At 49.4% G+C, this 10,231-nt stretch overlaps 1 protein-coding gene across 3 annotated transcripts; it reads left to right on the forward strand.

Annotated features, from left to right (window-relative positions):
* Nucleotides 1–40: 40 nt before the first annotated feature.
* HENMT1 (HEN methyltransferase 1) lies at nt 41–7,298 on the forward strand. Of its 3 annotated transcripts, none has more exons than XM_037152456.2 (8): nt 41–927; nt 1,588–1,682; nt 2,785–2,910; nt 3,330–3,442; nt 4,130–4,264; nt 4,579–4,758; nt 5,356–5,533; nt 6,478–7,298. In XM_037152456.2, the coding sequence occupies exons 2-8, from the start codon at nt 1,662–1,664 to the stop codon at nt 6,880–6,882; spliced, it is 1,158 nt and encodes a 385-aa protein (XP_037008351.2). In that variant the 5' UTR covers nt 41–927; nt 1,588–1,661; the 3' UTR covers nt 6,883–7,298. The 3 variants fall into 3 exon arrangements, with proteins under 3 accessions (XP_037008351.2, XP_037008350.2, XP_037008352.2); XM_037152455.2 differs by having other exon boundaries at nt 41–733; XM_037152457.2 differs by having other exon boundaries at nt 41–723.
* The last annotated feature ends 2,933 nt before the right edge of the window (nt 7,299–10,231 follow it).

Here is a 10,231-nt window from a genome sequence, read left to right on the forward strand (position 1 = left end):
TTCCATTAAATACCAAAAAAAGAAATACTGATTTATAGAGTGTCTGAGCCCTGGCCGGGTAGTTCAATTGGTTACAGCCGAGGTTGTGGTTTTGATCCTGGTCAGGGCACATAAAAGGATCACCCAATGGAAGCATGGAAGAGTGGAACCACTATTCCATCTTTCTCTCTCCCTTCTCTCTCTCTTTCAAATCAATAATAAAAAATAAAATAATAGTTAAAAATAAAGTGTCGAGTTGAATCTCTGCAGGGGAAGGAGGACCGCGTTCAGCGATGTTTCTAAGAAATCAGCTGTGACCCCAGCATGCAGAAGTTACCAGTCGGAGGGCTGGGGGCTGCAAGTTTTCCTGGGAGTTCAGATGCACTGAACCAGCTTTACCCATGCCAGGGTACGCCCGAGGCCCCTGTGGATTGTCTCCTGCACCTGAGCGGCCGCTGAGTGGCCTGCGGGCTCGCGCTCCTCCTGATCACTGCGCTGGCCCGGACGGTTTCCAACTCCCGCCGCGCTCGGGGAGAGCCACGCCCCCGGGTAGCCACGCCCCCAACAGCCGCCGGAGCCACCGCCCCGCTCGCGGCCAGCTTCTGATCAACAGTCCGGCCACGCGCCCCTGCTGCCGTTAAGAGACCCAAAACCGATGCCTTGCAGCTGGGCTCTCGGAGGGAATGGGCGGAGGACTAGAGCGCCTCGCGGAGGAACTGGCCGCGCAGGTGAAGACGCTGGCAGGTAACGCCAGGTATCCAGACTGCGCGTGCGCGGCCGGCTGGGCGGGGCCAGGAGTTACTGGCGGCTGCGGCTCAGCTCCCTCCGCCTGCGGTCCACGCCCCGCGGTGCTACCAGGTTGTGCTGCTTTCCTACCCGAGGGACAGGCATCGCCTCATGCCCGGGACCTTAACGCTGGGTAGCTGGAGGACAGTTTTGGGATTCGAGGTAGGCCCATTTTGGCATCTCTGGGCCACATATTAAATACATAAATACTAACGAAAACTGATGAGCAAAGAAAAGGTTTTAAGCAAATTTCGGATTTTGCGTTGGGATGCATTCATAGCCATCCAGGGGTTGGACACCCCTGACTGTAGAGAATAACTCGGAAAGCCTACATTTTAGACCAAGCTGTTGATAGAGACAGGCATGCTTTAGAGAACCAAAATTTAACTGCACGTTCATCCGCGCACTGGATAGATGTTGGAGCCTCTCTAGCTTGTTACGTGGGCCACGTTTTTCCCCTCGAAATTTCATTTTGAGCATGTGTGAAAGAGTAATTGTAAGCAATTTGAATGAAGTTAAGGGCTTTAATGGAACAATCCAACTGGTAAGATTGTTCAGTTTGTGTCAAAGTAAATGAGTGGGAAAAAGAAAGAATGGTACCTTAGGGAGGGGTTGTGCAGTGCTGAGTTTGGCATTGTGCAGTTATGTAGGTTTCCTGAGCTGCTGGCTGTTTGTCTGAAACAACACTTAACTGAATCAATTCTGTGGGTTAAATGGTTACATGGAAAGAGAACACAGAAGGCCGACTTTCTCCCTTCCCCAATGACCTAGGCAACTGTTTCAACCAGGCTCCTTTTTATAACTGATATTTTGTATTTACAGCCAGGTGGTTACTGATTCCTGGAACCTGAAGGATACATCTACATTTTTGTTTCAGTGAAACTTGGGGAGACAAAATGGAACAGAACAACAGAGAGGTAATTGCTGCCCTTCCTAACACAATCACATGACTCTTGAGAGTTATTCAGTCGATTTTAGGTATATTGGGTTTATAAAATATTACAATTACACGTTTAAAACTTTTTAAAAAATAGGCTACAAGGAAGTTGCACTTTTATTTCTCTTGGACAGAAGTGCCTTTGGGACTCTCCTCCTTTGTGGCATTGGTATTTTAGGATCAGCTATTGGGGATTCATCATAATTCCTTTTTCCAAATGAGGTTTTGTTAAGGAAACATTCTGACAAAATGATGAGGGCTATTGCCATAAGAGCATTGGAGTTAGGGGTGAGATTCGGCTCAATTCCATAAACGGCAAAGATTAATGGCTTTATAGCCTATGAGCAGAGTGGGGGAGGGGTCAGTGGATGGGAAAGAAAGGAGACATCAAGGGTGTGGGGATTCTTGCTAAGGATTTGCAGATTTAACGAGAGGATTCTTGTTGGAGGCAGGCCAAGGTGATCAGAGATCAAGGGTGGGAGATAAAGAAATTGATCAGAGACAGAGTTCTATGTGTGTCAAGGGTAGGGGATCTCTCCAAACTGACCTAGTAGGAATCGTGTGGTACAACTGGGCTAGGCAGGCCCAAGACAGGACCAGGTCCAGGCTCGGCCCTAGTCAGACGTGGTCACAAAGGAACCTGACTTCACTTTGGTCATAACTTAGCGGTAATCAGTTTCCAGCCTCCTGCCTGCCTGGATGGCAGGCTTTGGAAGTTTCTAACATCCCCTTTTGTCTGGGAGTTTTTAATGGTTTTATCAAACGCATTCCTGAGAATTTTCCGTCCAGTGGCCTCTGAGCTACAGAAAGCGAGATTCTTAAGGAGAGAGAAGATGCAGACGAACTGTGGAGGAAATCTAATGCTTTTAGAACGGAAGAGGCTGGGCTGCTGTGCCCAGGGGGACCCTTCCCTCTGTCCCATTCCTCCACCAACAAACTCTCCATCACTTTAAATCACTTTAAACTTAAAAAAAAAACCCAACAGAGGTGGTTGAAGGGCCAACTTGTTCTGCCAATTGAGGAAAATAAAGCTGTTTTTTTTTCCCCTATGGTTAGGACACTTTTTGTTTGTAAACTTTCAGGGCAACAGTGCGGCAGATGGCAATTTTGACCTTCCCACCAAGAAGACAATTAATTTCTTCCCCCCGTTGTACAGACAGCGTTACAGCTTCGTTAATGACCTGGTGAATCGACATAAACCCAAGAAGGTAGGTGTTTGTTTCCAAACATTTCATTATAACTGTCTTATAAAACGTCTTGTCAATGATAGAAGTCTTGGTTAGTAAGTAAGCAGAGAACTATTCAAAAAGATTATTACGAAAAAAAAAGGGTTATTGCAAGAAGAAAAAGATTATAGAAAGAAAACTAAGCTGGGAAGAGCTGGGTGAGGGAAGTGTAGTAAAATTTTGGATAATGTGATGTTAAACAGGATTTATCCCTGCAACCCCAAGGCTTAGAATGTCTCAAGATTACTTTCCTTTTGTGTACTTTTTCTGCCAAAACGACCCTTCCATATAATGTATTGTGGTTTCATTTTTTGATACCCATTCCCTATATAGAAGTCTTTGATCACATTTGACCTGGCTATAAACGCCCTTTTTGAAATAACATGCCGTCTCATCTACAGGTGGCAGACTTGGGGTGTGGTAACGCTTTGCTCATACAGATGATTAAATCACACAGTTGTCTTGAACTGATTGTTGGAGTAGATATCAATGAAGACAAAATAGGATCCCAGAGGTAATGCCTAGTTCCTAGAAGCGTTGTATATTCATCTAAAACCGGTGGCACTATTAAATACGCAACGGATGAAGAACGTTAAACGTTAAAATGTGTTGTACATGACACACTAAGGGAACCTCAGTCCCACTGAATAGAGACCATGCCATAATATTAATCAAGTGGGTACATTGTGAGTAACAGCTGTTTTCCACCAGTGTAGAAAGGATAGCCTCAATTAAGTCATTGCAGTAGCCAAAGCATTGCAGATTCCATTTCAAATGGCAACAATGTAATTACTTGAGTGCTGGGCGCATGATGACAGCGGAGCCGCAGGCTGCTACCTCTGTGATCTGCGACGGCAGCTCTCCAGTCTCCTGCGTGCATCAGGTGTACCCAGGTAGTTGCAAGGGTGTTCTTCTTTGGAGGAACAAGAAATCGTAGATCACTAATCCAAAGTGAGCTGGGAGACCAAAAGTATTAGAAGTGAGAGCCATATCAAATATGCAGAGTCTGATTCTTACTGTCCAGTTCCTCCCCCATGAGAGGAAGCTACTCTGTGAGCTGGCACTTAATTCGTGGTGGACAGTGGGCCCCGTGGGGAACAGCGTTGTGGGCAGAAGGTGGTTTTTAGCACTGGGGCTGGGGTCACCCTAAGTAAGCAGTTTGCGTTTGAACGTCCTCACTTCTCCAACCACGCTTTTGCAGGTGTAAATTGTCTCCGTTCTCCGGGGATTACCTGTGTCCCCGGGATCTGAACTTGTCTATCATCCTGTATCACGGCTCCGCTGTGGAGAAAGACTCTCGTTTGCGTGGATTTGACTTAGTGACGTGTATCGAGTTGTACGTATGAAAACGAATTCCTCCCGTAAAAATTCATTAGAAAAATCTCAACTGAGTTAATTTTCGTAATCTTGGCATCCTAAATGCGATCCCAATTTTTATCTGTAAAGAAAATTGCTGGCCAGTCGGGACTGGTTTTTTACCATTCTGTCCCGAAATAAGCGAAGGGAAGGATGAGCCTCTTTTAGGTCACTGTTACCTCTTCAAAGAAGGGATCGATCGGTGTAGAGGGAGAAACTGTTTTTCTGCGTTACTTAGGGAAATATTGCAGGGGCATCTAGGTTTGACGATCTCCTTCCCACTGACCATTTCAGAATAGAGCACCTGGACTCACAAGACCTGGCCAGGTTTCCCAAAGTCGTGTTCGGGTACTTGTCCCCAGCCATGGTCGTCATCAGCACACCCAACTCCGACTTCAACCCCCTGTTCCCAGTCGTGACCTTAAGAGACTCAGATCACAAATTTGAGTGGAACAGGGAGCAGTTTCAGACCTGGTGAGTTTGCGCGTGTTTTGGTGTTTTGGGGAGGCCACTGAGGTTTAAAGTCCTGTGAGGCAGATCCTTATCCATACACGAGTGAAACCATTTCTTCCTGTAGAACTGATTTCCATTTAGCACATAAATGGGGAAGATTGTTCTGTTAGGTCTCAGGCGGGCGGGGAGAGGGTGTGCGGGCCCCAGGTGTGATGGCGTCAGGAGTGTGGGTGTCCAGACGAGCGGACAAATGTAAGGGAAGGTGGGGGGCTGAGTGTGTCCCCGGCTCAGGGGCCTCTCCCGAGGGCTTGACCTGTTTGTGCCGTAAATCCAAACCGGGAGTATAGCCCTCGTGGTGTCCTTCTTCACCCCCGGCCACAACTCTGCATCTCTCCTTTTCTCCACGTTCTTGGGGTTCATTAATCTCGCAGTCACTGCCATCATGCCCCTCTGAGAAGTAAGCAAACCCACGAGGTGGCGTCCTGTGGTGCTGTAAGGATTTGTCACTGAGAAGTAATTTTGTTTGTTGTACTTTCACATTCTAGTCTACCGGAAATTGCTGTCTGTTTAACATTAGCTCTAAGTTTAGGTAAAAAGGTCTCCTTATTTGGATTTCAGGGCCTCGGGTGTGGCCAACTTCTACAATTACTCTGTGGAGTTTACCGGCGTGGGGGAGCCCCCCGAAGGAGCTGGGAATGTCGGCTACTGCACCCAGATAGGGGTCTTCCGGAAAATGGGGGCCCCGGCGACCTCCCAGTGTGCTGCAGAGCCCTGTGGTGAACACGTGTATAAAGTGGTGAGTACTCTTCGTGAGGTAGCTGTTGGGAACAGAAAGACACTTGCTAGGAGGGTGACCTTATCAAGCGTCCCCGCCATCGAGATTCAGTAGTGACTTTGTTATGAGGCTGACCCTGGGACAAGCCTGCATGCCCCTCGGCTGTCAGAGGTCCACCGTGGCCTTGAGACTGCCTGGCCTTCTGCCAGCAAGGAGGGCCAGCAGCCCCCCTTTGTCAGGCGGTAGGGTGGTCAGCAGGGGAAGGGAAGCCAAGGCCAGCAGCGGTTTCACAGCTGGGCTCATGGAGGCACCACGGACTGAGCTGCCGAGCGTTTCAGACCCTTTGGGTTTCAGGAGGCACGGCAAAGAACTCATGTCTTTCCCTTTTTATTTATTTTTAAAGATTTTATTTATTTATCTTTAGAAGTTAAGGGAAGGAGAGAGGGAGAGAAATATCAGTGTATGGTTGCCTCTCGTGCGTCCTCTGCTGGGAACTGGCCTGCAACCCAGGCATGTGCCCTGACTGGGAATCAAACCGTGATTCTTTGGTTTGCAGGCCCGCACTCAATCCACTGAGCTACACCAGCCAGGGCACGCCTTTCCCTTTTATTTTATTTTTAAATTTAATTTAATTGTCGTTCACGTACAGTTTTCTTTTACCCCCATCCCAGCCCACCACCCCAGTGCTCCCCACCTCCCTCCCATTTCCACCCCCCTTAGTTGTTGTCCGTGTGTCTTTTATACTAGTTCCTGTAAATCCTTCTCTATGCCTTTCCCTTTTAATGAGCAACTGTCACCCTGTGTATCAGTGGTGTGCGACCCCCCCCCCCTTAACAATGTGGCACTTAACGATGCATAGGGTTTGACCTTGGCACCTACTGTTAATGCTTCATGTGGTACAAAGTTACTATCAATAGTCTGGCAAAGTTTCCTATATCCTAAGTGGCTTTCCCTCCCCCTTTCAGGTTTACTCAGTGTCATACCCGAGTTTACAGCAAAAGGAAGTGCGCAAACTCGCGTTAGCCAACGAGGTGTCTCGGCAAGTCCAGAGCATGAGACAGAGCTACCTCTCGGGCCTGAGCGAGTCACAGAACGGCCACAGACAGGGCCCGCAGACCAAGGGCAATGGGCTGGTCGCGTTTTCTGGACCGAGCTTCACGGAGCTGGAGAAACGCAACATTGAGAAGGCCCCCAAGCCCTTCTGCTGCGGGAGTAAGTTTTACGTGCCGCTGGAAAGGCTCCTCGCGTATCCCAAGGTGAACCGCCTGTGTGATGACCCAGACGCCCTGAGGGCGCTCCTTCAGGGCACGGTAAGGCTGAGCAGGGATGGCTCCGCCGTGACCGTCGACCTGCACGATGACAGTCAGTGAGCCTCCTGTCCCCAGCCTCTCGGCCGAGGCAATTGATGGGACCACTGAGAACTTTTTGTGTAGTCCTAATTCAAGCAACTTTTACATTTTTTAAAATCTATTGATTTGAGAGAGAGAGAGAGAGAAAGAGAGAGAGAGAAGAAACACATTGATTTGCTGTTCTACTTATTGATGCATTGTCAAGTCTCGTATGTGTCTTGACCGGGGATCAAACCCACCACCTTGGTGTATTGGGATGAGGCTTTAACCAACTCATCTGCCTGGCCAGGGCAACTGTTAATTTTGAAATCACTTAACTGGGTCTTTCTTTCTTGTTTTTTCAGTAGGCTTATTTTGTTTGAGGGTGTGTGAAGAGAGCTCCTGATATGTTTTGTTGTTGTTGTTATTGTTGTTGGAGCTGTGTGTTGCCATTAAAAAACCAGAAAGGAAATTAGTGTCTGAAACTTTTTCCCAGGCGATACAGGTCGCTCTAAAACCTCTCCAGGATTCCGCGCCTCCTCTGGGCTAAATTCCGACGTGTAATTCATAGCCCGAAACATCGTGCAAAGTGGGAACGTGGGTGATGGAAGGACACGGGAGCATCGTGATACACACTGCCCACAGTTTTCCAACACTGTCTCCGGCAGCTGGCTGGTCGGGGCTGGGAGATGGTGGCCGTGGAGGAGGGAGGAGCGCATGCTGCTCCGCGTAGTGCAGGACGCAGCGCCTTCGGTGAGCACGCGGTCTCTTGAGGCCTGGGAGGGCGGCAGCGAGCTGACCGGCAGGACAGCTCTGCCGCCCCAGGGACTGACCAGTGTGTCCTGCTCTTCTGCTCCCCTTGGCGCACTCCTCAGGGACAGACAGACGCATGAGCCACCTCTGGCGTATGCCACCCCGGGGCAGAAAGGGAAATGGAGGAAGAAAAGGGGCCCCGGGCATCTGCCAGCTGTCCAGTGAGGTTTACTGATTGTTACATGCAGCTGCTTGCTTCTTCACCAGTTTGTCTCTTAAAACATAAGAGAGGCTGGGGGTTGTGACCACTGAATGGTCTTCTGCCACGGAATGGGGAGCAAAAGGACATTGTGGCCACTTCCCAGTAAGTAGAAGGCAAGTGCATTTGAAGGGGAAAAGCGACCCCGGAAGGGAGACCAGCTGGCATTCAATGGCCAGCTGTTCCGTCCTTAAATTGCACAGGCTGCTGTCTCACACACCTGTCCCCCACTCACGCTTGGTCCACACGCCGATTTTTCCTCCCGCGTGCACACGGTCCAGTGGGTATGTTTTGCCGCCCTACTCCCCCGTCACCCCCAGGCCCTCTTGTCTGTCTGCCCTTTGCTTTCCTAAGCCTCTGCACAGCCTTCGCCCACGACTTTCTTCCCACCATTGACCTTCTGTGTCGGAGCCGCGGTGATGTAACAGCGCATGCATCCACGGACTTAACCTTCAACTGACAAAAGCAACACTGCGCAAATGGGACAGTACGGGACCACATGGGGTTTAGAGCGGCGGCACACCCTCCCACACCACGTTGAATTCTCTGCCTCAAATCCGGTCTTAAAGGCAGCAGCCCCGCCTGCCTACGTACTCCTAGGCATTCCAGTGGGTAAATGCCTACTTTCCGATGCCAGTGAGACAACTATCCGGGTTTTCTTACGTCTCTTCCCAATGAACCAGAAGGAGATTCCAGTTTTGCAAGAACCAAAGGCCTTTTTTTCTAGGAAAACCACTGGAACGGGTCACATGGTTTTGTAAATATCAAGCAGAGGCCTCAAGAAGAGAAACCTAAGGTGTCTCGGCCCCAAGGAATTAAGCTGTACTGTGCAGCAGTGGAACGAGCTTCCACGCGACATGGTTAGTGACCTGCACGTTTTTCTTGGAGGGAAGGTTTTCCCCACACCACCACCACGGGCCGCCCCACCCAGGAGGTATGAAGTGTGTTCCTTGGAACATTCCTTGAGATCTGAGTTAAGACCTGCTTTCAATTCCTGTTTCCATAATCTGGGCAACTCCAAAACCCTCTTAGCGACTTCCACGATTTCTTAGGGGCTGAGGTGCTCCCAGACACACGGTCTCCAGGCTGAGATGTGACCCTGCCCAGCAGTGTCTCTGCGAGGCTTGCTCCTCCCCACTTCCTTTTTTAAAAAATATATATTTTATTGATTATGCTATTACAGTTGTCCCATTTTCCCCCTTCATTCCCCTCCACCCTGCACACCCCCTCACCTATATTCCCCCACTGTAGTTCATGTCCATGTGTCATAAGTTCTTTAGCTTCTACATTTCCCACACTATTCTTGCCTTCCCCCCATCTCTCTCTGTCTCTTTCATTTCCAATCTTTCCATCTATGCCATACTCAGCAGTTAAGTTCTCTTTCAAGTATTGCTCTCAGCCCTCAGGGGGTCTCATTTTTGTGAGTGACCAGCAGGGGATAATTCCAAACAGTACTTCGCCCAACTGGAGTTTGGATGGCAACAAAATCACACTGTTTGACCTGCAGCTGTGGAGGGTGCTGTGGGCCAGCTGCTGGCAGTCCAGGGAGTGAGCCGCAATCGCAGCCGCAGGAGGCAATCCCGATCGCGCTTTATCTGGGATGCTAGGTGTCAAACGGTAGCTAACACGGTTCACCTCCTGCGTGATGCACACCCTTGGGGACATCCTGAGGCAGGGGATGAGAATGGCCGAGATCCAACAAGCTGGCAGGAGTTGGAACTCACAGATGTGCATGATGTTCATTTCATCTTGCAGCAAGCTTCTGAAGCCGACGGCACACCAGGCATGCACCTGTCTTTTGAGAATTAACTCAGTGCCCTCCTCATGCTCCCGTTGAATTGTGTGTACTCTGCCTGCCCTGCTGCCCTCCTCTGCCAGTCCATCCATCCGTCTGCTGTGGCCCGAGCTGGGATCAGTCCAACGAAGCTCCGTGATTGCACTGTCTTTCCTACAAACACTGTGTTGCTCTCTACTTCCACACCTCGTCCTCGAGTCGAGGTTCTTTGCTCCCGCCTAATCGGCTGGTTTTCCGCTGCTGTGTCTCTGTCCGGCCTTGGTCCTCTGTCTGGGAACCCAGGACTTCCTAGTGCGAATCCTCATGGAACTGAATTTACAGCATCTTTCACTAATCCCAGACTAAAGGGAAACAGTTTCATCCTGTTTAAGCAAAGTATGGGACGTTGCCAAATCTTTTTGCAAGTGTTTCAAGTCACTAAAAATACTGAAAAAGTTCTTTCCCTTTGGTCGTAACAACTCGGACTGTGGGGAAGGAGGGGCGGACACAGGAACACGTGGGAGAGGAATGTTGGAACCCAGTCACTGAAGTTCAATGCCAGAAGGTGGCACACTTTTCTCACTTCAAGCAAATGCATTCTTTTG

Source organism: Artibeus jamaicensis, unplaced genomic scaffold (assembly GCF_021234435.1).
Source record: "Artibeus jamaicensis isolate MK-2021 breed Jamaican fruit bat unplaced genomic scaffold, CSHL_Jam_final scaffold_1689, whole genome shotgun sequence".
In the NCBI taxonomy this organism is placed as follows: domain Eukaryota; kingdom Metazoa; phylum Chordata; class Mammalia; order Chiroptera; family Phyllostomidae; genus Artibeus; species Artibeus jamaicensis.

What these genes read in the sequence shown, in the direction of transcription:
- HENMT1 (XM_037152456.2), top strand. Translation starts at nt 1,662, where the DNA reads ATGGAACAGAACAACAGAGAG. An exon ending in TTAGTGACGTGTATCGAGTT is followed by an intron (nt 4,265 to 4,578) that starts GTACGTATGAAA and finishes TGACCATTTCAG; the next exon opens with AATAGAGCACCTGGACTCAC. An exon ending in GTGAACACGTGTATAAAGTG is followed by an intron (nt 5,534 to 6,477) that starts GTGAGTACTCTT and finishes TCCCCCTTTCAG; the next exon opens with GTTTACTCAGTGTCATACCC.